Source organism: Ammodytes marinus (genome assembly GCF_949987685.1).
Source record: "Ammodytes marinus genome assembly, chromosome: 5".
Taxonomy (NCBI): Eukaryota; Metazoa; Chordata; class Actinopteri; order Uranoscopiformes; family Ammodytidae; genus Ammodytes; species Ammodytes marinus.
The window spans coordinates 14,211,368-14,237,641 of NC_137234.1; the positions used below are offsets into that span (position 1 = coordinate 14,211,368).

At 43.4% G+C, this 26,274-nt stretch overlaps 1 protein-coding gene across 1 annotated transcript; it reads right to left on the reverse strand.

The window, feature by feature from the left end:
* Window positions 1-311: 311 nt before the first annotated feature.
* smad6b (SMAD family member 6b) lies at window positions 312-24,019 on the reverse strand. The gene is made up of 4 exons (XM_080027817.1): window positions 22,567-24,019; window positions 16,556-16,612; window positions 15,656-15,733; window positions 312-1,202 (listed from the first exon to the last, which is right to left on the reverse strand). The coding sequence occupies exons 1-4, from the start codon at window positions 23,369-23,371 to the stop codon at window positions 661-663; spliced, it is 1,482 nt and encodes a 493-aa protein (XP_079883943.1). The 5' UTR covers window positions 23,372-24,019; the 3' UTR covers window positions 312-660.
* Window positions 24,020-26,274: the final 2,255 nt, after the last annotated feature.

Below are 26,274 nucleotides of genomic sequence, written 5' to 3' on the forward strand. Positions count from 1 at the left end.
ATCCCACAAGTCTCCATGATAACCATTCTGAATAATCAATCATTTTCTTCTTGGCAAAGTTGAGGACGATAAGAAGAGTATCTCAACCCTCTGCCTAATGAGAAATGCCACTCAAGGACAGCTTATTTCAGTATAATTCATAATACATGGCGGTGTCTCAAGAAATTACAACCCGTGATGTCTGGTACACCGGTGTCCTAAATACATTATTATACTTGTTAAGATACAGTGAAAATAAATCAGAAATAACTTGAATGTGTATGAAGGAAATAATGATGCAGACCAAACAAAGATAATTATTATGCGAATACTTTATTATCAATGTGTGAATGGTGTTAGCTTTTTGTCTGGATATTAATAGTATATGAAAACTATACACCAAATCCAGACTCATCCTAATTTTGCTGTATAATTTCTCAAGTTGGTATTGAAAGATTCTTTATCTTTATATATATTTATATATATAATATATATATATAAGCCAAAGTGCATTTTCCGTTTTTTCCTCGTGTCCATATACACATTGCACCATACATAAATAATAACATTGTAAAAATGACTCCGTATTTACAAGTATAATATATATTTCATATAATATATAAAACTTTATATTAAATCTAGGTAGATGATATTTGGGATAGTTTGTGGGGTCCGTCTGTGTTATCTGTGGTTGTTGAGGAGGATCTCCAGCCAGCAGGGGCAGGAAGTGATGACCTGTCTTGAGTAGCAGGGGCCCCAGCCCTTTGCAAAGCTGATGCGCACACTGTTGGGGTCAAAGGGTCCGTCCATGAGGTCGGCCTCTGTGGTGTGCCTCAGGAGCCACGAACGATCATAGTCAAACACCTTGATGGAGTAGCCCGGCATCACTTTCCGCACCACCAGAGTTCTGCTGTTAGGCACATCCAGGGTCGGGGAGTTGACGAATATTGGGTGCTCACTGCGGTTATAAGCCCACACGCCGTCGGGCTCTTTGCTGAGGAGGATGCCGTAGCCGATTTTGCCTCGTGTGCGCTGAACGGTGCTGCTGCGGTGCTCCAGGTTGAGCTGGCCCAGGCAGAAGCCCGTGCCCTGAGGTAGATCATAGAAGATGCTGACAGAGTGCTCGTACACTGTGTAGAGGCGACCCACACGTGTGCGGTGCTCCCAGTATGCCACGTTGCACCAATGGCTCTGCTTAGGGGCATCCGGCGACATACTGGCATCTAGAAAAAATAGAGACAGGGTCGCCGTCAATAAACAAAACATAAACAAACGCAAACAGGCCTAGTAAAAAGGAAGGCCTAGGTTTTAAAGGATTAACTATCTCTTTTTATTGTTCAGAGCAGATGGCCACACTATAAATACTGAAGGAGGCACTGTATTGAAATGTAACCCTTGTATAAATACCACTGCATGCACATCCGTCCAACACACACACACACACACACACACACGCACACACACGCACACGCACACACACACACAAACACACAACTATACATATCCTGGGGCTGGAGAGTGTAGTGAGGTCAGTCCAGCTAGACACACGCAGTTTTCGCCTCTGCCTCAAGAGGGCACTGTAATTATCAAACACTGACCAGCCTGCACCAAGGGCTGTCACTGCTGCTCACACATGCATTTTCAAAACAGATCATGTTTAAAATAAGTTTAAGATTACACTCAGTGTTTCCACTGAAAAATAAGTCCCTGCAGTAGTGTGTCAGGGCTGGATTAAAAATCCTGGCGACTTTTGGAAAAATCTGTGTTTTTCCAGTGCATAACATAACAAACACAGCTTAATACAAAAACAGAGCAGAACAAAATTGGCATCTTATTCCTAAACATCTCTGTCCAGTATATCAGCTTGTTGATTCATTTTTCATGGCTGCAGGCTGAACTCTGCTGAAAAATGAGTTACTGCTCCCTATAGAATTCTATATCTATCATACTGAACAGACGCACAGCACAGTTGACTACGTTCAGAGGCTGCTTCAGTCCCCATTGCTCATATGTTTATATTGTTCATAAAATATGTGGTAGGAGGAGGGAGAGGAGAGGTGCTGGTCTCTCACTAGTCCCATGATTTGACATCCGTATCTTTAGCATTTACTCTTGGAGAATGAGGGTGCCTCTTTCTCCTCTTCCCTCGTCTTCCTAACATTCCACAAGAGTGGGGGTGACGGAGGAGGGCCAGGCAGGGGGTCCCCCTCCCCCTCCACCCAGCTCTTCCCCCTGCTGTGGGCCCAGGGACGGCATTCAGCTCCCTGACAACTTAGCACAAGCCCGTGACCCGCTGACCCCCCAGCCTTCATGCTATCAGCTCCCATTAACTCACACACAGAGTGATGCCATTATTTTGCTTCAGAGAGTCTATTGGCACAGAGGATTTAAAGCCTGGGCCTGTGGCCCCATTCCTTTCAGTCTCTCTGCTCTCAGGGCTTAATGACCGCCCGCCCCATTAACAAACGCCTTTAAGGTGGAGCATCGAAGATCCACACAGCAACAAAATGCCTTGCTCACCTCCCACCAAACTAAACCTTTCTGCTGATTGACCCACACTAGTAAAGTTTATACAAAGATTAGCAAACACGTTGACCAGACTTGCACAGACAAAAACGCCTGCTGGTTCAAGGCTGTTGTGGAGGGGGAGGAAAACAGTGAGTGAGTGAGTGAGTGAGTGGGGATCTGCGGGGGTGGAGGGAAGCTGCAGACAGGCTCTCTGTGTGTTTGCGCACACACTGATGGCTGAAATGACCCCCTCTCTTCAGGGGCCCCAACATGCATGTGCCATTAGTGAATTCCACACTGCAGCTCCTCCACTCTGAGCTCAGCTTTTACTTCAGCGCGGCTCAGCCATACAAAGAACTCAGCCCCAACTTGTTTATGGCCCTCTATTGTCTCAAATCAAATAGAGCCCACAGATCAAGGTAAATTCACTTTGAAACTGTGCATACACAAAAACCAAATGGCTACCATCTCCTCCTTTTCAGATGGGCAGAATAAAGCAAAAACAATTTGGTCAGTAGTGTCTAGTTTTCACACGTAGCCTGGAACCAAGGTAGCCAGTGAGACTGCAAGGACCAGGAAGAGGAATGAGCAGGACAAAGGTTAGAAATGTTTCAAATGTTAAGCCTGAGGGAAGACAATGAGCACACCATGAGCCAGGCCTTTTCCTGTCACTCTGTTGTGTTAAGCGTCTACGTGTGCCTGTGCGCACATGTGCCTGTTTGGACGGGGAAGAGAATCAGCCAGTGTGTTTGTGTTTTGTTCCAGTACTTGTGTGTTTTGGCTAGGTGGGGGTGCTGAGGTGAGGGCTCTGAGAGAAGAACTCATTAGGATCTCTTTAACAGAGCAGAGCTATCACCAACCGACAGACTGTTTGGACAATATCACCACGGCAACTATGGCCTCCAGTCCAGAGTTGAAGCTGCCCACTGCTCGACCTGCTGCAAATGCTCAGCCAGGATTTTCTTAAGGAAGCTTTATTTTTTCAGCAATATTTTGACGTTCTGTAGATGCTCCTGTATATTTTCTAAATGATCCAATAGAGTAAGAAGCCATGTTTAATTATCAAAATAGGACCAGAAAGTGTCAGTGGTACATGCATCTTCCACCCAGATCACAACAGAGACACCCAACTCTCTTCAATGTTGGGCCTTTTAAAAGGTCTGGAAGCAATTACTGGTGCTCTGCATCCATTTAACCCTGCCACCTTTTAACAGCTCCGTTTACCCATTAGAATAGTAGCGCGTGTTATTATTGTTATTTTATTCTCAAAAGCCTCTCCTCTTAGTGTCAGTCTCAGAGTCCATGGGACAGCCACAGTATGGACGCTGCACTTCCTGTTCCGGCAGCCAGGGGCTGAACACGTGAAAGAGATTGACTCTTTCACGTCTTCTCCTAACGCCTTACATAACCAGACCTTGAGAGCCACTATCAAAAATGTTGAGATACATAGATCTGTGGAAGGTGTTTTTGGGCTACAACATGTTCCATGTCCAACAGGAAATACATGGAAAATAGCAGATAGCGGAGTTCTAACAGTACGATAAGGATAGTCTCTGTTTGGCTTTCACATAAGTATCAAGAAATAAGTAAACAAATTACAACACTCAGAATATAACAAGCCCACACTTTTAGTGAATTACAAGTACAAATAGCCAGGGACGCCTGTATCTGCACGTACGTGTTACAGTCACTCAGTAAACTTACATACATATTTAACATACAATGTTATTGAAAAGCAATTGGTGTGCATAGTTTGATTTTCATAACAAGGCATGAGCTCAATGGAAGCCAGTGGAGAATGTTGATTTTTCTGTTTTCCTGTGGCCTGTCTGATAGGAGGAATTCAGATAGTCAAAAGCAGGACATCGTATCAGACAACAAACACAGACTTTTATCCATTCACTGGAACTCAAAAAGCAAACAGTGACGCATGCTCATATGTCAGCAAAAAGGATGGAACTGAAAAAAGGCCCATTTTGTGGAGTAGGAAGCATGACAATACTCAATTGCAGTGAAAATACTTGAAATTTGTACTTAAGTTTGAATAAATAATATACTAAGTAACATTCCACCACCAAAGATAATATAAACAACTTTGATTGTCATGGATTGAAGAAACGGCAAATACCGATTATAGCTATTAAATCATTTTTCCTCTGTTATAAGAGCAAACCAACATGCCATTTACAAAACCCTTAAATATGCCTGTGTTAAACACAGATTGCACAGGCCTTTTCCACTGGTTTACAAATGGAAAAAAGCAGATCACCCTGTTACGAGTGCCTTGCACTCTAGGGCGAGTCTGGATAATTACTACTAAGTACACAAAAATGGGGGCTTGAAAGTTTTAATGGCAATCCTTGATGATCATCCAGTAATGCTTTTAAAGACAGCATGAAAAGGAAGGGGGTGGGAGGGCAGAGGGAGAAGCAGAAAAGAGCTGCCCCGGGGTAAACACAGCTCCGCAGCCTTGGAGTGAGATGAATGGGAGGCCGAGTGTCAGGGACAGGCAGACAAACAACAGCTTCCCCTCCGTGCTAACATCTCCCCACCAAGCTCCAGGGCCACCTCCATTAAACTTCATTTCTCCTAATCCAGCAGAGATGAACTCAGCCCTCCACTAACTTTGCTGAGGAGTAAACAAATAAATAAAATAAAGTCCTGTTGCCAGTCCCTTTAAGCAGTGCAGTCGAGGGGAGGAGAGCAGCAAGGAGAGCAGGGGGAACAGCAGTCTCTCATCTTGTGCCAAGGATTAGATTCCCCTCCAGCTATTAGAATCTACCAATGAACTGATAGGCTGGTGGTGGGGGTATGAAGTGAATGTGTGGGTGTGTGTGTGTACATTGCGGTTGTGTTTGTCAAAAATGTAGAACAAATTATTTTTCTTGTGCATTCCAGCACCCCCTCCCTGCTTCCTATAATTTCTAAGATTTAACTTACTACAACAACAAAGCATCCCTGTTCCGAGCATGGTATGGCTTTAATTATGTAGACAATGGTTCATACAGGCCGACTGTAACCCCCGAGCAGCCCACATTTAAGCTGGCGTCTGGGCTATCGCTGCCATCAAAGTCGGCTTTATCAGACAGACACGCTAACTGGAGCTGCTCTTATGTGTCTATAGATTTTTTCTCCCTGAGGTCTGGTCTTTCTCTGCTGAAAGCGAGAGATAGAGAGAGCTAGAGGGAGAGGGAGAGAGAGAGCGAGAGAAAGAAAGATAAAGAGTGGGAGAGAGAGAGAGAGATACGTGCTGGCAGAAAAACGCTGTGGGAGCCAGAGAAACTGAATCCAGTCACCAAGCCGGGCTGGTCACAATGGGAATGCTTTACATTGTCATCCACTTCCTCTCCACTTTCCCTCCGTTTCTGTTTTGGGATGACCACATGAGAGAGAAAAAGTGTTGAACCCTTGTTAGCACATAACTATGAGACTCCATAAGTGAAATCAATAAACTGCAGAGGGTTTCAAAAAGAACAGGGAGTTGAAGTGACTAATACGGAGGAGCCTTCTGGGCGCGTAGGGAAGAGACCATTTGTTTAAGGGAGAATGTTCTTTTTTTGTATTTTTAGGGTAAGGGTATGTGCTGCTCAGTTTCTCCGTTTCCATTTAAAGCTCTGCAAAGTGTTTTGAGAGATAGAGAGTAGGTGATGGTAGTGATGCAAGTGAGGCATACTGGAGTCCTTCTGGGCACGTAAAAACTCTGTGAAAACTGCGGGGGGATGTTTTTAAAATGTCATATCTACAGGCAGTGTTAAAGGCCAACAAAGTCTGTAAGAGCACCGAAAGCAAAAGAACATCCTGCTGGGTGGCTGTGCCCTTTCACCTTCACATACAACCTATCTCTCTCTGTGTGTTCGTGTGTGCGTGTGTGTGTGTGTGTGTGTGTGTGTGTGTGTGTGTGTGTGCGTGCGTGTGTGTAAGTGTGTCTGAGGGATGTAGGCCTGAGCCAAGAAGGCTGGAGCATTTGAGTAGAGGAGATCCTGCACATTCCTGAACTCCCCCTCCTCCCCTCGCTGTGCCTCCTAACTTCCTACTCTGGTTAGGACTGTGGGGGGCGGGGGGGAGGGGGGGCATCAAGAAGGTTGTTTTATTTCTTGTCCTCAAAAGAGCCTCGCTTGGTCAAAAAATTCACACCACATCACACGTCACGTGAGAAAGGAAGAGTTGGCCGTGTGGTCTGAAACTTTAAACTATAAACTCCTTCTATATTCATACTTTCAAAGCAAGACCCTACACTGAGGAAAGACTGACTCAGGCTGGCCTATATGCTAAAGCTACATTGAATGCTTGGTTTCAAATGAACAATAACAAGGAACTTGAGTTATATTATATTATTACGAGTTTTATTAGTCCGACTAATTTAAGGCGAAAGGTAGGTATTTGGTTTCCACCGGGCAGAGAGGTGGACCAGCTATGATGGACAGAGTTGCAGTCGAAACAATGGTTTCCTATTGATCAGCCCAGTGGATCAGAGTCTGTGAGGAGAATGTGTTCTGTCAGGATAATGTGGCACCAGAGTTTCGGTTTCAATCACAACACTTGCTGGGCTGTAACCCACACTGCTCCACCGCGGGCATCCAGACACCAGCTCCCCAAACAAAGACAACTGTCCACCCCCCCCCCCCCCCCTCCAATCTCCGACAAGTCAGCCCGTTCACAACAAGTAAGACATTCATTAAAAATGCAGGAGTGAACATTTTCAATAATTCACAAAGTCCTTCCCTGTCAACATCTGCAAAAAATCTTGAAGCTAAAGGGAATGGCAGGATTTCATTAAGTAAATTATGTGCTGGCAGTCACAGAGAGGGAAAGAGGGGGGAAGCTACAGCCAGACCTCTAATCTAAACCGTACCTTGAAATGCGACAGCCTGACTGCAAATACTTAACCACACAGCCAAGACTTCAGAAATGCATACAAATAAAAGATAAGTGAAACACACATTGCAAAAGTAAATAGAGTTTTCACTGGGGACATCATCAACGAGAATTGTCACTAAGCATGTTTATGACTTGTAAGAACTACTACTTGTAAAAGCTTGATCCGAGAGTACAATTTACCTTGTCAGATTGTGTTGAACCTGAGGACATACTAACTTGAACATGCTAAGGAATTAAAATACCTTGATCAGGACAGTAAGCTAAGCCATTGAAATAAATGTATTATCAGGTGTTGTTTTGCTGGACCGTCACTCAAAATAAAGCTATAATGCTCTGATTTAAAAGGCATCATCTTTCGGGAACAAGATCAAAGGCTTAAAATTATGTCTATCATACTTGGCCCCATGTTAGGACAAGGGAGTGGAATGAAGATATAGCTCCAGTAGATCAAGTTCAAGATAAGAAAAGAGAGAGAAAAAAATCAAGTCAAGCAGTCTACAAAAAGAAAAAATTAACAAGACTTCGAAACGAGTTTATTGTTCACCCATCAACAATCAGCTTGTATCCCTTCCCTCTGGCTGTAACAGGCTTGTGTAGAGATGTCGAATGACATGGGCCCCAGCAGTTAATCCACACACAGCATTCTGGAGGCTCAAAGAATGCGCTGGCTATTCTGAGTTTTAAAAATACTGACAGCCATAGGTTCAGGCACAACTGTCAATGCTCCTCTGGGGAGGAAGGATAGGAAGAAGAAAAAATCTTAAATCTATTTTTGCCAGCAATCACACCACAGGCCTAAATCATAGCTGGCCAACGCCAGTGTCTGGATTTATAATTGTGGGTAAAATGGTCAGAAAATAAAAACAGCATCCACAACTGGCACCTCCTTGGCTGCTGCTTGCCAGGCGTTGCAAGGCTAGCACATTTACAGTGGCTGGCTCAAATGGAGTATTGTTCCCCCTCTCAGCCTTCAGAGGAGGCACACTAAAACTCTAAACTAACAGTTGGACATTCCTTACATTTTTAATGGCATCGCACACTCTTTATTTGTTGCTGTAACCCTGTGCCCTGAGCTGAATGAATGGGGCTATTGGTGGAGGCAGGAGCTGAGCCGCGGTGTGAAGGAAGAGAAGATGGTAACAGCAGCCCTCCCTGAGCACACTACAAGATTAGCTCACTTACTTTGTTTGCTAAAGTAGAATATGGGGCAAAAATTATAGCCTGGGCACACCTCCTGTTATTTCGACAGACTGCTTTCTATCTGTGGGGTAAACCCTAAAATAAAAAACGGTTAACATTATCCTGGCTGAGCACAGTACACACTGTACATTCAAATGACAAGAACAGCACAGTGAGCTTAGACTCATAGACATGCATGAGGCAGTAGATTTATCTTTATCTGGGAGCCCTTCAGAAGTTAGTCAAACACCCAGCAGCACTGGCACCACACTGGCTTGCCAAGCAGAGACGGATAAATACTAACCTCAGCAGACTACTTTCTGTTGACATGTAAGGAGTTTCAGGCCTCTGCAAAGACTGCTTTAGATTAGCATGGCTTTTTACTGCACGTAGAGGTCACATTATCTTACCACGTCTAAAGCCTGGGTTGCCAGATTTGACTGAAAATCAACTGAAAATCTCCACACAGGACGAAAAATACCTCTCACTTCATCTAGATGACACATTTACATGATAAAAAAGTGCTGATTCAAACTTGAATTTACACTGCTTGACACAAACAGACAACTCTGGAGATTTCTCTTCAATTAACCTACAACAAGGTTTGTTGAAAATGCGGTTCATCTTCACTTAGCTAACATCTTTAAGTCATTTAGTTGAAAATGCTGTAAAACAAAAATTAAAAAGAGGAGACATTGTTGCAATTTGACGGATGGGAAACCAACTACACAGCAATCATATCACAAACAACCACATAACAAGCTACAACCTTGGATACACAACAACAAACATGTTATATTAATGAGCCAATAGGTCATGTAGACTGTGGAAGGCTCGACTGAGGATTCTCAATGGCATAACCCTAAAAGAGAGAGAGTTGAGAGTGGATTTCGGACACACCACAAGTCTAACAATGCTGAGAAAGGGAAAATGAGGAATGGCCTTATCGCTGTTATCAATGGCTCTTTTTCTATGTGTGTTACGTAAGGGGAAACGGAAGCCGGCCTCCCAGGACAGGAACGGATACTTGAGACGAGGACTGTGGGTACACCAGGCCCTACACCACTACAAAGAGAATAGAGCACAAGACCCTTCAGGATGTATAGCTACAACTCCCCCCCCCCCCCAAGCTTAAAACGGACTCCTCAAAACTAGACATGACAAACGGATGAGGAGAGCCCCCTTCATGTCCCCCGAGATGCTGGCCTTCTCTTCAACATTCCTCTCCCCCCACTGTCAAAGGGGGCAATTCACCGCCCTGCAAATGCTACAAAACCCAGGCAGCTTTTTTAAAACAGGATGTTTGTCTGAGGCCTCCTTCCCCTCAAATAAACAATCCGCAAAACCTGATTTCGGGAGGCAGGGTGGAAGCACTCGAGTCACATTATTTCCACATCCCGTATCCTGGAGCATTGGGGCTCCTGAGGGAGTGTGGGCTGCCCGGCGCTGGGAATGGCTCAGGGCTGCGGTGGAAACCTGAGGCTGTGTGCCAGGCTGCAGGGGCGCCATCACTCTGTGGGGGTCTGTGGCACGGAGCCTCCGGGCAGGGAGGAGGACCATCGCTAACATGCTGATGCAGTTGTCACTCCATCAGGCCCCTACTACCTCAGTCTCTGAGCATTGCAAAGTCAGTAAACCGCTGCTACATAAAGACAGCTAGATGCCTGCCGTCTCCTGTGACTCACCGATAGAGCGCGGTATACCATTAAGTCCATGTCGCAGCAGGTCCCAGGTTCAACTTCAGCCCGGGCCGTTTACAGCATGTCTTCCCCCTATCTATCTCCCCCCACTTCAACTCTGTGCTTTAAACTATCAAATAAAAAGGTGAAAACACCAAATAAATATCTTTAAAAAATAAACATTAAAGTACGTTAGATACTACTACATAAGACAGTATTACAAAAACGACAAAGGCTTGATATTGTAATTTTTAGCATTCAATTGGATATGATGGTCCCTTAGATGTAAAGTAATCATTTAATTGTGGATTTGAGTGTGCTGGCTGCAAATTATGTCACCCACATCAAAAAGCCATTCATTAAAATACCAAATCCACTGCAATGAATGGAATGGATGATCTAATATGGCAACACAAAGCCAAACAGTTCAGAGCAAATTAAAAGGGTTCAATCTATCCCAAATCTTTTCTGATGTGTGGAGTAGATATGCTATTTAATTAGTTCCTAGCAGAAGTGGAATCACATGCCTTCAAATGCAGATCAACAAGTTCTGGCCCAGTCTAATCTACTCTGATCAAAAGGGGGCATCACATGCCTTGATAAGACAGTCTAATTATTCCATGCATTTCCACAGTCTTTGACACAGACGGAGGGAATGGTTTGATGCTTAGTGCTGGCCTTTTTCTGACGCACACTGATGGGGCTGTGATAAGTATTGACTGCACGATTTAATTTGCTTTGCTCTTGCATTTGAATGTATGTCAGTGTACATCTGGATATATATGAGCACCCTGAGGAAGTAACACCGTCTTTACAAACAAAAAAATTACACAGGTGCCTTTTTTTGCGGCCCTGGCACCAGCATGTTGTACATATCAAGATAATTTAGCAATGAGTTGCATGACTCACAAGAAGCCATTTCCATCAATCTACTGTCTTGTTCTGCCTGGAAGAATCAGTGAATGTCAGAGTGGACGTGACACAGTGCCTGTCTAAAGACGAGACATCCACAGAGACAGCGCTGGCCTTTCCTCCAGAGACAGGAAGGCAGCGGAGGAGAGAACTGTCTGATTACTGCGTGGGAACCCTGACTACCTGCTGATGCCCCCCTTCCTCCATTAAGCGCAACAGCACTCTGTGTAATCCACTTCTAACAGCTTTCAATCTTTCCGCTCCTCCAGTCCAACTTTCCTACACTGTCAGGAAGGGGAAGAAAAAGGAAAATAAAAAAGGGGGCATGTCCTCTGGTCACCTGACCCAGAAAATCTGAGGGAGCCCCTTCATTCACATCGGTGATCTCAACTCACACCAACATGAGCGTGTATACTCAGTGTTATGCTGACAAATTCCACTGGGTTGATTGAGGACGCAACCTCTGATGACTGAAGAATGTAGGCAGACTGGAGCTGTGATCTTACAATGGTGTAAAGCAGGCACAGAGGGAAGATGGCCTGCATCATTCACCGTACGGAAATATTTGCAAACATGGTAATTGTTTCACACAGTGACACTTATCATTCTGAAACACTGACACTCTTCAACAACACAAAAAAAACATCTTGGCATGCCTCCTAACATTGAGAGCAAGCGCTGGCCAGAGAAGCTTTATAATGAAGAAGTGACAAACATAAAGAGCCCCCGATGTCAGAGACAATGTGACTGACATAATAAAGTGAATGTGTAGGGGGAATACACCCCCTCAGACAGTCATTCAGGAAGCAATGAGACCTGCTTCAAAGGGCTTCACTCCGATGTCCACACGACGAGGCCCAGGCAGTGAGGAAACAGGTGTGAGGGCAGACTGGGAGGGTAACACCAGCAAAGGCACATTCCCTCACACACACACATAGCACCAAGGTATACTTGAATGCACACACTTTAAAAGTGTTGGGGCTGCTCAGGACGTAAACAGACATCACAGAGTGGCTGGTGTGGCTGTCTTTCAACCAAATTGTGACACAGCAATGTTGAAATAAAACACTGTGAATGGCCCAAGTACCTTTAAACATGCTGTGACTGAAGGTATGAGTATTACACCATGACAGTAAGAGTGTGCACATGGGGAAGCTTTTTAAGAAGGCATGAATAAGAGGAACACAAAAGCGTGTTAAACAAATGCTATATTCAGCAAGAGGGATGAGAGACATGTATCTGCACTTAAATGTAACTGTGACATTAACTTAGCACCAGATAATCTGAAGCAGAACTTCTTTTCAAATTCGACTGAATATTTTCGGATTAGTTGTTGATGTGGTAGAGTTATCTTATCTACCAAACCAACCAGTTCCGAACCGTTTCTGTGCCATTGTGTGATGCAGAAGAATGCTCAGTGGGTATTTCTGTAGCCCTGGGCTGCAAACTGTAGCTGATTATTTGACTACACTCCACCCATCCACCCAATGCCCCCCAGACTTGCTTTTAAGAGGTTTACTTGTTCCTGCATGAGGGGTGGAGACTAGATCCCATACAACTCCGGTTACACACAGACACTCTCTCTACCTAAGCTGCTCGGAGCGAAAGTCATCCCCAGGTCAGGAACATGTTCAACACAGGATAACTTGACAATCTGCATTACAACAGGCCTGTGTGTCACAGCAAGTGCTAAAAAAAGGCCTGCAGGCTCTTTGTGCTTGTCATGATGGTATATTATGTATGCTGTATATGTCAAAGTAGCAAAGTGCAAATACTTAAACAGATTGTTTGTTTCACTTGACATGCACACATGTTTGAATCCAAAGAACCGTCATAAAGTCCAAATGCAACATGATCAGACACACAAATGAATCCACAGCACTGAAAACTACCACCCTATATTGCACTGGTCATTCCTATGTCCCAAGTCCAGGTATCTGAGAGTGTCACAGCCAATGCAGAGTGATCTGGCTCGGCCTGTAAAAGCAGCAACCCAGTTGGAAGAAACCAAAGCCTAGCATGCCTAGATCCTCCCTCCTCACCACAGTCTCTGAGGAATTGTGGTGCGCGCTCTGACAAGCCCCTCATTTGTTGATTCAGGGAGTGTCGCTGGGCCATGCTGAGGTGGTGACAGCATGTGTGCTGGGGAGGAAGGGGCCCTCGCTGACTGAATACTTCACTGCCAGGTAGCCATGTCAACTGCTCACGGTCCAGGCCTCTGAGCCGTGGCAGACCCCTTTAACAGGAAATGTTGTTCCTGCAAGCCCCAAAAATGAGGGCTCTGACTCCCCTTCCACATGACACTGTGCATGCTGGATGGGGCCCTAGTATGAGAAAGGGAGGGGGGGCGCATGCTTACTCTAAGCCATGAGAAAGGAGTGTTTCATTTCAAATCAGAGGACAGGACTATTTCTCCTCACTTCCTTTGGTGTGGCCCCATTCACAGGAGCAACTCCATTTCCCAGAGCCCACCCCTCCCCAAAGCCCACTTACAGCCAAGCTAGATAGAGTTGTACGTGTGAATGTCTGTGCACATGTATGTGCGTAACTATGTGTGTTTGTGTGTGTGTGTTTCTGAGTGAGCTTGGATCTTATTACAGTTTGATCCCACTCAAATATTTCTGAAAGAAAACAGAGGAGGGGAGGGCGGCTCTGTGGCCAACACACACGCCCCGCTGAACCTCTGCACCGCTCACAATGAAACCTTTATCTTTAAAGCCCGGACTGTTGGTAATGGCTCTTAAAGAGACCGAATAAAGTGCAAGATCAAAATGAAATGACCTTTGTTAGTTTGCGTATTCATCCAGATACACTCAATAGTGACAGAGAGTAAAGCACTGAATTGTTGTTAAAGTACACTCAGAGAATTATACCTCCATTTTCTTTTCTTTTTCAGCCAGACTTTATTTAACCAAAGCCGGTCACAGAGCGAGTCATGAAAGCTCTTTGATTTATTGCTGTGATAATACAATGATTAATTGATTGTTTTGTTCTGATTTAAAGCTGTGTGCAAACATTAAATATTCAAAGATAGACCAATGTTAAAAAATACTTGCACTACCACTTGTTAACCCATCAGCATGAAAGACACCAATCTTTTATTTACAATCTATGTACAGTACATCTATCTTGTTTGATAGATCTATCTTGTTTTACTACCAAAACTCAATTTGAATCATAGTTCAGGGAAAAAGGAAAGGCTCTAATCCATTAATAATCTTAACTACAGGGATCATTTCATCATCAAGACTCCGTTTTGTCACTACTAGATGTAATATTTTCACTGATAAAGTATTAGGTGGAAGTCCAAGTTATGTTTCTATAGTAATACAGTCACTCTTTATTCAAGCTAGTTAAAGTGTCACTGTACCAGCCCTACAACTTCAAACAGCTGCTCACAAATGTAAACAAAACAAATGTAAATTGATATTTAGGATCTGGGGCCGTATTACAGAAACTTCCTAACTCACAATTCCTATCTTAACTGTATGGTTACCATGGTAATTAGAGTTAGGACCTGATTTAGGAAAATAGCCATTACAGATGAACAGTTCCTAAGTCAATGTTCCTATCTTAAGTCAAGATAGGAAAAGTGTATTACAGAAGCATCCTAACTGCCCAGAATCTTCAAAAAAGTCTCCTAACTTTAGGATAACCCTTCAGCCAGCCTAACTTTTCAGTTGGACCCAGACTAACTGTGTTTTCTTTTTTTAAACCAAGTCAATGGAGACACAGTGAATGTATTTACTGAAAGGATATATTGAATGACTTGAAATTAGGCTACTCTTAAAAAAAAATTAAATTGTTGGAGACAACTTCCTTCACCCTCTCCACAGATGTCACCAACAGCTCAAACTTGTCTGTTTTTAAGTCAAAGGCCTTTTCAATGTTCACAAAGCATAGTTAGCTGTTAGCCTACACAATACTGTCAGGCTGGGCTGAGAGTCAGTTGAGATAGAACATTGTCGGTTGCTATGCAACAGACAGAAATGCTGCAAACTGACATTTGATTTAGCAGTTAGGATTTCCTAAACAGATTTAGGATAGGATGTGGTAAGATAGGATAGGATTCCTAAAGATAGTTAGGATTTGCTTCTGTAATACCAAATCAGAGAAAATCCTATCTTAGACTCTCCTATCTTAAGTTAGGACTTAAGATAGGAAGTTTCTGTAATATGGCCCCTGGTCCATATCATTCACAGATTATAACCCATACTCACTGACTTCTATGTAATGTATGTCAAACTGCACTTCAGCTGCAGACAGCCTTTGACCATCCAACGCTATTATGCAGTATGTCTACTGTGCCAACAAAGTAATGAATATGTCCTACTTTTGAAATGAACTTTAAAAGTTCTCTGAGAAACTGGAGTCATTGGTTGACAAATTACTTCAGTATTTACATACTGGCTTCATTGGGATGATAAACTTGAGGTAATCATTAATTTCTAAAATGAGAGGAATGCATTTGGGGTATGAAGAACTGAAGTGACTGAAGAACAATTGGAAAACACACACACCTGAGAATTCCCCTGGTGTGGTGTTTGGTGAGCTGGCTGCCTCGGTTTCAGTGTAAGACAATGTGGAGTCCGACAGATCTGTGGGGAACAAAAACAAAAATTAGCTCTTCATCTCCAGTTAGCGATAATAGCTCCTCTGAACTCTTACTGATCATCAGCACCAACAACAGACTCAATGGCTACCCCTGCGTACCTTTTTTATTTGGACAACAAAATGATGCAATTATGATTGACAAATATTTCATATCAAACTAAAAACAAAAAACTATTTACACCATGTTGGTCCTCATCACATTGTGGATAACCTGGCAACTTAACTAACAACGCTACCTGATGGCACCCCCCCCCCCCCCCCCCCCCCAAAATGCCGCCAGAAACCTCAGCTGTACTTAGGCTTGCAGCCCCAGCTAGCAGCCAGGTTCCAGGATCCCAGCAGCAGCCCACAGTATATGACCCACACCATACCACCCACACTGGCTCTGGCTGGCATCCTGACATTATACCAGATGCTGGCCTATAGGTCCCACCTCAAAGATACCATGCAGTTTGCCAGTCACTGTTCCCAATTACAGCCATTAAAATTCTCCTCATTGCTTTTTTACTGTTTAGTCTAGTGAAACCAGAGCCTACACTAAAGGATGACCATGCCCATTGCAATTTGTATCTGTTATTATAAATATCAAAAATGTATGATAAATTAAGTTTCATACTTTAAAAACTACCTGATGACAGGTCATACCGCCGATAGAATAATGATGACAGAATTCAGAAGTAAGAACAAAATAGAAAGCCACAGAGCTTATCAGAATCAGAATCAGAATCAGTTTCACTTCTTTCGCCAAATGTACAAAAGTACACAGGGATTAGACTTGGTGGTACATTGGTCTGTTGGTCACTTACCCAGTGGCTTGTGTTCTTCATTAGGGGAAAGCCTCGAATAAGGAGGTGGGGGTGACTCTGTAACAGAGAACAGTCATGTCAAAAAAACTAACAAAGATGAGCTCATCAAAAGAAAGAAAGCGTTAACACTATTTTAATGCCATTCAACATAACAAAGTCATATCTGTGCATTATACACTTGAATTCACTGTATTGGGGTCCAAGAAAATATACCTGATATTTATTAAGCACTAATGGGACAAATTGACTATGAAAATAATAAATTGCGTGGTTAAAAGAAAAGGAGGTGTAAAGCAGCTGACAAAGCTGGCCAGTGAAATAACTGTGAATACCTTGTCACAAATCTTGTAGCCCACACTCTTCTTGACACACCTGAAGTTCCCAATCTATTTAGTGTTTTATATTACAGTTATTCAAAAGTCACCAAACATAATTTACCACATCATATGTTGTCTGAGGTTCCAGGCATGAGTCTTTATTAAAACTAAACAAGACACTCGCTAAAGCAAAAACTTAAAGTCATCAGAATGGCGTCAACAGACTACATGAAAACAAATATTCAGACTACCTATTAACTCTTACAGCTCTGTCTGCCCAATGAAATCAAATCCTTTAGTTTGAAAGCTCATTAAAAAACAAATGAAGCCAAATTAAATGTTTGTTTTGTAGTTTAAGCTCGCAATACTCAACCAAAACATTCGATACAACAACCACAGAGACTAACCAGAACTTTTAGGTTGGTGTTTAATGAATAAGGGTAAATCTTTGCTTTTTAACTTCATTGTGTTCAGAGAGCTCCATTTAATCCAATAAAAAGAGCAGAAACCAAGAGAACAACTTGCACAAGAAGGAAAAGCACAAAGGAAAGAAAACTTTGTGAGCACACTGTGACCTCGCCTACAGGGAAAAGAGGAAGGAGAAAAGCATAATAGCAGCGGGTCCTTTAAGAGTGCCGGCAGTAATTGCTGGGATCTGAACTCAGTCACTCAGATACACAGCTAGTCAGTCTGGCGCCAGTAGTATGCAAACTGTATATTATCACCACTCTTTCACCTAAATAGCATGAGGGGACCTCCTTAGGACAAAAGGGCTTTTAAAGCGCAACTTGAAACTGATCTCATTTGACACATATAATGCCTGGCAAAATAAAAGGGGAAAGTTTTTGTCTACTTCAACCCAAGCTCTGTGCCATACATTATAAACCCAGGGTTCAACACAACTTTTTTTTCCTACTGGCCCGCCGGGCCAGTGGATCTGAGTTTTACTGGCCCCTTGTATATTTTCACTGGCCCTGCACAAACTTTTTTTTTCTTCATAATTTAGTGTAAATAATTATAATATGTATTAGAAAAATAAAGAAAAATAACCAAATCTAAAGGGAATATCTATACTGTAACAGTATAGATATCTTTAGATTTGGTTATTTTTCTTTTAGTTAATTATATGAAATGTTGAGATTGCTCATACACATAATATAAAACCAGGCAAACATATTGAATTTGAAGCCTATGTGGAAGGGGTGGGCCAGTATTTTAAAGTCCAGTAATTTGATTATTGTTTTTATTCTTGAATTTGGGCAGTTTGAATAGAAGTCATGCACCTGCGGAAGTCATGATCAAACATAGGGAAAAATAAGAGATGAAGGTCTGATCAGTCTTTGTGGTGTGGTAGGCTGTTTTTATTACTTTTTCTATATGCATTAGGGATGTGAATGTGTCGACCGAATGACAGGTTTTCCACTTATGCTCAAGTTGAATTTAAAAATAGAATAGAAATCCGAAAATCAGAGGGTTATGCCGTTTTTTTTAATGGGAGATTTCACCGTGTATGCGAGTTCACGTCTGGTCGTGAGCGCGCTGCAGGAGTGTCACTTCAGCATGAAGTGTCAGCTTCACATTAGAGTCCGGTGTGGGACCATTTTTTCAAACTATTGACAATGCAAAATATGCAGCATAAGTTAAACGCTCGTCTAAGACTATGACGTTAAATCACCTTAGAAACACACAATGCCTTCGTCCGAGCATAGCAGCGTTTTACCGTGAGATCTCGCCAGTGAGTGAGCTGCCGCGCAGAAGAACTGTGGTTTGTGGCTAAAATAATAACCGGGTATATTCCCCTCGTTAGCGATTTCAATGGGAAAGACTTCCGCGATCTGATTGTATGTCTCGAGCCTGAAAACACAGTGCCATGTCGGCAGACAAACTGTGCGACTAAAGGAACTGTCCAGTGATCCGAGTCCCTCCGTTAGTTTCTGTCTACAACCGACACAATCACCAGAAACGCATTCACAGCGGTTGAAAACATTTTTTATTACCATTACGGCTTTGATGCAAATACTGTAACATTACGGCGGCAGCTAAAGGAAAAGCGCAGTTATCACTTCATTTTCTGCACCTCAACCTCTGCTGTGGGAGGAAAGAAAGGGGGCAAAGTAAGTCGATTGATTTGTCGACTCGCAGGCGGACGGTAGGCAGCTCTGCCAACGGAGCGAGAGTGCGCCCGCTTGTTGCTCCGCCTGTCAAAACGCCCACGCATTGTTTGTCCACTGGCCTTTCATTAAAACATATATTTTATATTAGGTTTATTATATTGAGTCTTAAATAAACACTGCTTTCATTACGACTCTCAACGCGCATCTCAATGAACCATGATGTAGTCTACAAAAAGATACTGAACTGTGATTGGCCGTTACTGGCCCGGGCGGGCCAGTGACTGGCCAATCAACTTTCCCTGCATATGATTTTACTGGCCCCGGGCCAGCGGGCCATTGGTTATGTCGAACCCTGAAACCGTTTTAGTCTTTCAAAACTCCCACATAAAACATATATGAGTAGTTCATTTTCAAATCATGTTTTAAATCAAACACAAGTCGATTGAACTGCAGTTGATAAGTGTTTCAACACCACTTGTTTAAAGCGTTTTGAGTTGTGTTTTGTAAAAGATTAAAACGTTTTTTCAATCAAATCTATTTAATGTATTCAATGTCTTTTTGCACAACATTTCATATTTATAACTTCCCCATTTGCAAACAATAGCCCCTTTTACACAGCCAGTGAAAGCCGGGAATATGCCGGCCTTTCGGCCCTCCCCCCAGCTGTGTAAATGCGACAGTTGCGGAACGAGGGAAGAAAGGTGCGAGTGATCGTTCCGGGAATTTTACTACCTCGGGGGGTAGTAAGATTCCCGACACGATCAGTTCCGCCTCTCTGTTTAAATGCTCCAGCTTGTTGTTGCGGAACAGGGGGGCGTTTGACGTTCCATAGTCTACGTTCTAAACATGCGACCATGTTAGCAGTTGAAGGACGTGTGTTTAACATTAACCACGGCGGCCTGATGTCCCGTAAAAATCACCAAATAAAAGGAACGGTGTATAATCTAGCTGATCATAAGGTCCGTTGCTCAATCCAAACCCCCGCGCTTCATTTTGCAGAGTGTATGAGTCTATTTCTGCCCAGGAGAAGTTGTACAATGGAAAGCTAGGCTAGGCTAAGTAAGGGATAAAGTATAGCGAACGGGTCACTTGCTAGAAATAAAGACCGACAAGCTGAAGCAGGAGCCCGACGCGCAGCGGAGGGCTCTTGTTCAGCTTGAAGGTCGATCTAGTAACGGGGGAATAGTCTGCTCGCCCCGCTAGACTGTCTGCTTCAGCTGACTGAAGGCTCCGGCTCAGCTGTTAACCACAGAGCTACTGTTTTGCTAACACATTCCGCCGCCGCTGTTATTATCCTAAGTCTGAGCGTATATCCACACTTTATTTCTGTCTACAGTAACGTGACTTCACACACTGTGTGTATGTGTATGTCTGATTGGCAGATCGCTGCCCTCACAAAGAGACTCGCTCACAACCAACCTGTCACACACACACACACACACACACACACACACACACACAGAGGTGAAGCGGTCGGATTGATTTAGTCAGTTTGGTTAACTGTCCCAGTGATGTTGGACTCAGCGCGTAGCGAGATCAACTGGCACATCGTGGGGACAGTAAAATACGGCCCTCTACTGCAAGCTCCAGCACTTCTGCTCTCAATTCACCGGCCATTGTTGTTGTTGTAAAGCAGCTGACCGGCGCGGCGCTAAATGTTTACGTCACACCTGACGCTGTTTACAAGCACCTCTTTCATTCCGGAGCGCTGTGTAAAAGGGACTACTGATGCGCCAGCAGGCCGGCGTTGCTTGGTTCTGTGTAAATAACACAGAAGCAAGCAAAGCCGGCATATTGGAGTGATGTTGTTCCGTCAATATGCCGCAATCTCTGTGTAAAAGGGGCTAATGTAAAAACCGGCGATTAAGGTCTTGATTCAAAGCCCCCCTTCTTGAATAGCATGAAAGAAATACCAGCTCTATCAGGCCACGCATGAGCGCATGTGAGCTATGTCTACTACGAGCCTTAGTCCAGATATGGGGTATGTGCCCCTCTCCCTCGTACAATCCATCTTACTGGTTTCAGTGGAAATAAACTCACAAAGGAGATCCTCACATCCACTTCAGCAGGGGAAGATATTTCCTATCCATTCTGTCTAACTTTCACTCTAGTCTATTTTCACCAACAATAAGGGAGTTAACATGGAGATCTATACTATCACCATACTTCTTATTAAGTAAGGCTGTATGGTAGGACATCAGGGCTAAATCCAAATCAGTTTCCCACACTTGTGAGCAATGAATTCTGATATTGTTGGACTTTTGACTTTGAGGTGGTTGTCGCAGCCAGCTGGCTCTAGTAAACAGGGATGTTATGGAAAATCCACCTCCTGTGCCAGTGAGAAGACAGAAATACTGACGCTTGCATCTTTACACATGATACCACGCCACGTCATAGGGTCACCAGGGTCGAGTGGCCCAGCGTTTAACGTTTGCCAAATCACAGGCATGTCCGCTGCCAAGACTGTTTAATAAAGGTCAGGGATGTTTTGCCAAGGACAGCTCGTTGATTGTGAAAATACACAAACACAAACCACTAAACTGACTGTTGGCAGTAGGTCCAAACCTTTGATTCTATACAATCATACACATCCAACACTGTTGATTGATAGGGCCTATCTAGCAAAAATGCTGCAAGAAACTGGGTTAAAAACAGGAAACGGCTTCAAACTGAAGGCACTGAAATATTGACACAAGCTGAAGATGTCATGTACTGTATGTAGTAAGGGAATTCATTAAAGACTTAAACTTGGAAGAGTTGTAAAGAAAGCAGCAGTCCAAACAAACTGCCTCTTTCATAGAAAGGCCAAGACTTTGCAGGGCAGTGTGAGCGATGCTCTGGTGTAGCACCAAACTGTTCAAATATGACTTCAAAAGTGAAACAAATATTTGAAATGATTCAATATTATGCACGTATTTTGGCTTTTTTTTCTTCAAATATACTAAATTTAAGTATACATTAGGTTAACACCAAACTGGTTCAAAAAAGTAGATTGTCCCACAATTATGTTTTGTTTTGAATATAGCTCACCTCATGTCCCTTGCTGCAAGACATTTTATTATTGTTCACCTTGTCATAATAATGAATTTAGTAATCATTAACCATTTAATCAAATGGCCAGCCTTTCTCTATCTCTCTGTATGGAAGTAAGCCAAACCATGGGAGACAAATAAAAGGTAAAGATTTTCTGAGCATGTGTCAAGGCCATTCAGTTTACCATCTGGAAAAGTTAATTTATGCCATGAAACTATCAATATAGCCACTTCAGTTGTCTTTATAATCATCATGTTGCAAGATTTGAAATGCATATGCCCAAAGTATACTTGAATGCTAGGATGTAGGCCTATCTGCTAGATTTACTTGTATGTTTGTAGAACACAGGCATGATGTTCAGAAGTAAAGATGGTATCCTGATTGAAAACCGTTGAGAAGATGTAGCTCCAGTCACAGTTAAAAAAAATTAAGGAAAGCTAGACCAAGAAGCCATATGGTTATCTGTTAGTGGACTTCCTGATGACTTAACATCTAGGTAGGCCTGCAATTGGATATACACTTTCTGTGTCCTGCTAAATGTCCTTACCTGGCCCACAGAGCCGGCTGTAGTGATAGGGGTTGCAGCATACTGTTGGACTGTCGAGGGCCCCAAAGCTCTTACACTCACAGAGCGGTTTGAGCTGGGCATGGTGCTGGAGGTCGGACCAGCGGTACAGTTTACACACAAGCAGCTGTGGGGATGCCACATGGCCGCCCAACCTCAGCTCTGTCCGGGAAATCATAACACAGTCGCTCGGCATCCCCCCTCTGGACTCCACTACCTCCAGTAAGGTATCCAGCGCCCTTTCCTTGAGCTTTTTTAAAAGAGAGTATGTGGCTGTTTTGAGTTCTTGCTCCAACACCGCGCGCGGCATCGCCTCCTGCGCCTCGGGAGAGCCGCTCTCCCGCGGCCTAAGGTTCCTCAGCACGAAGTGACATGACCCTGGATCCCTGGTACCCTGAGCCGTCTCTGGACTCCTAAGGACCTCGGAGTGGTCCCGGTCTTTAAATAAGCAGCACGTCACTGTCCTGTATTCTCTGTCCTGTATGGAGCGGGGGCTCCCCTGCTGCTGCTCGCACACCTCACCTCCATCTTGGTCCGACGTGACCCCCAAGCCGCTGCTCTCCACGGGGCTCCGAGTGCACACACCCCCTATGTCCCCTCCTACCAGAGACCCGCTAGGGGTCATCGCTCCGAGCTCCGTTTTGGGAATTTTCTCTGGGTTGTTTCCGAACAGATCGTCCCCACAGCCCTCGCTACTCTTGCAATTTCCATCTTCCCCTTCTGAATCTGGGATCAATCGGCTTCTCCAGAGTCGCCGCACAAGACCTGAGCGTTTCGTCCTGAACATACGACAACTTGACAATCTATATGAGGGTTTTTATTCTTGTACGGATATCCGAATATCGCAGACACTTCTACGGTCGCTGCAAAACATTAATGTCTGTGAAACGCCGTGCAATGCATGCACAGCCAACTGACGAGCATTGGTGGCAGAACCGCAACATCAGAGTGAAGGATATTTTTTTGCATTTACAACAAAATCGCGCATTAAATGCACCGCAGCATTCCGATCACAATGCATTCATTTAGCCGATTCTACTGCGAAGAACCAAGCGGCTGAAACTGCGAGTTATTATCCAGGATCCCTGCGGAATTGACTGTTTATATGTTTGTTAGGAACAGCTCGAAAAAGTACAATACATAATAGCGTAACATAATCCAAAACTAGCCTTCGACCGAAGACGGCAAACCCGCAGCCAGAAACAGTTTCGGACTTTTAACAACCTCAAATCTACTTTCTACACCGGCACATAGAGCACGGGGTACTTCGAGGCGATTTAATCCCAAGAAATTGATCTAGAAGTCAGGATCCGTGTCGTCTTCTTGAGAGGTCAGTGCACTTCTTTTTTACAATCCCAACAAAATATCCATGCGAGATGAAATGACGCGAGGAGGATCAATCCTGTGCTGAATCGCGCTCCTGCTTCTCTACTAAGATCTAAACCAAACTGCAGCCCCGATCTCTTTCTTTCTCCGTTTCTCTCCCCCCTCCCGTTTCCTCTCTCTCTCTCTCTCTGCCTCGCGCGCAGACACACACACACACTCACTCACACACACACACACACACACACACACACACACACACACACACACACACACACACACACACACACACACACACACGCGCGCGCACACACACACACACACACACACACACACACACACACACACACACACACACACACACACACACACACACACACACACGCACGCACACACGCACTGGGCCCCCGAGGAGAGCGGTGGAGCCATTGGCTGACTACCATCATGTGCTAGTCTAGACACTTTGGCGGCTGTGAGCTGCACTGATTGTTGCGCAAACAAGGTTTCAAGTTTCTTAACTCTTAAAGGCGAAACACCCACCTCTAGTTTTAAAGTTGAAGTTACTGAAACTTATTTTCTCTTACTCTACTGGTAGGATGTGATTGTTTCGTAGCTAAATAAAACAGCAACCGAGGAACTTACACGCAAAAGAGAGCTGTTTTTTCTCCACTAAAAAGTCAGACTTGTTTTTTTGTTTTTTTAACACTGAAACACGGGCATCCATTGGAAATGGCATGACATGGACACTAACCATGTTGTATCCAGTGGGTTTTTATGGAGGATTATGAAAAGTAAAGATATAGCAAACAACAATACACCAATAATCTATCCTGTATCCTGACAATTATAAGGCCTACACGATTAGTTAGCATTTAAAAGTGATCCATACTGGATACATTTCAAATGGACACACGTCTAACCTAGGTGGAAACACCAGTGCTTCTATTTAACTGATCTAACATGATTGACAGGGGTTTTAAATTGAAAATGTATTGCATAGCATAGACAATTAGTATTGCAGTGATACCACCATTACAATACCAGAAATGCAATTAAAGATCACTTTACTCACACATAGAGTAACTCCCAAATTAGTTATCAGAATAATAGTAATTTTAAGTTGTGAATAGAAAACATTAAATAAATAAAGGGAAATAAACCAAACCAAAAATAGCTTAACAAAAAATCCAGACAGCCCAAACATTATTTGTAATTTGAACCACTAGCCTGATAGCCTACATATGTCAAACGCATCATAAATTGTCCCACAATATTACTTTGTCAATGGAAACACATATGAAGAGGAGGTCAAACTCTCACCCAACACCAGAGCTTGTGTTTGATTGATAGCGGTTGGTCCAGGCTGGGTCGTTAATTTAAAATAAAACAATTAGCTGTGCTTGCCTCTAGGAAAGTAAGGCCGTTTCACATCCATGTCATTGTACTAGCGACTCCTACTGGTGAGCTGGGCTGCAGGCCTAGTGGGAAGTGGGACAGGGTTGGGAAGTAAAGACGAAATCCTGCTAATATTTGAAAATGTAAAAAAAAATGTGTAGGTAACAGGAATTTTTTTTCATATGGCATTTCTGTACCGCAATTTCTGCAAAAAGATAATATCTGACAGACTTATTTATCAATTGGACACTACAACCTCCCATGTGTTGCACCCTCCCAGTGAAGCTGGTTGAATGAAGCTGGCACGGGAAGCAGCAACACACTGTACAGTTCGTATATCAAGGACAAACACAGGAGTATTACCACCCTCCCTAGGTAACTAAATAGCGAGCAGTTACAAGGACATTTTTTATTTAGCTTTAATCTCTAAGAAGTCCATGCAGAAACCAAAGTGTTACAGCAGCCAAAGGTGACAAGAAAAAATAACAGTCCTGACCTTTCAAAGCAGATTTCATGTTGGCTGGAGACAAGGCGGGAATTCTTCTTCACTGACGTCTCCTCAAATCTGTCTTCTCCTTATCTCAAGCTTCTTGTCTCGTCAGGGCAAACATGACACACATGCACTCAATGCTAATTGTAGTGTACGAAGGAAAATGTTTGCAGAAGACAAACAGAAAGATATGGATTTTACTAATATTTTTGTTATATTTTGCCATTATGGGTACAAAGCTCATTTGAGTACTACACAAAAACTACAGTTACTACAGTTTAATTTGATTTGGCTTTGTAAGAGTTAAAATAATCATGGCTCTGAAATCAGTGAAACAAAGCCACACCCCAAGATGTATTAACATGATCCAGAAAGCAGAAGTCAAGGAGAGGACACTGCCGATTGGCTTCTAATCTGTGAAGCTTTGCCCCTGGTGAAAAAGTCCCGCCCAATGTTGAATTTGTAACTAGTCATGAATGAAA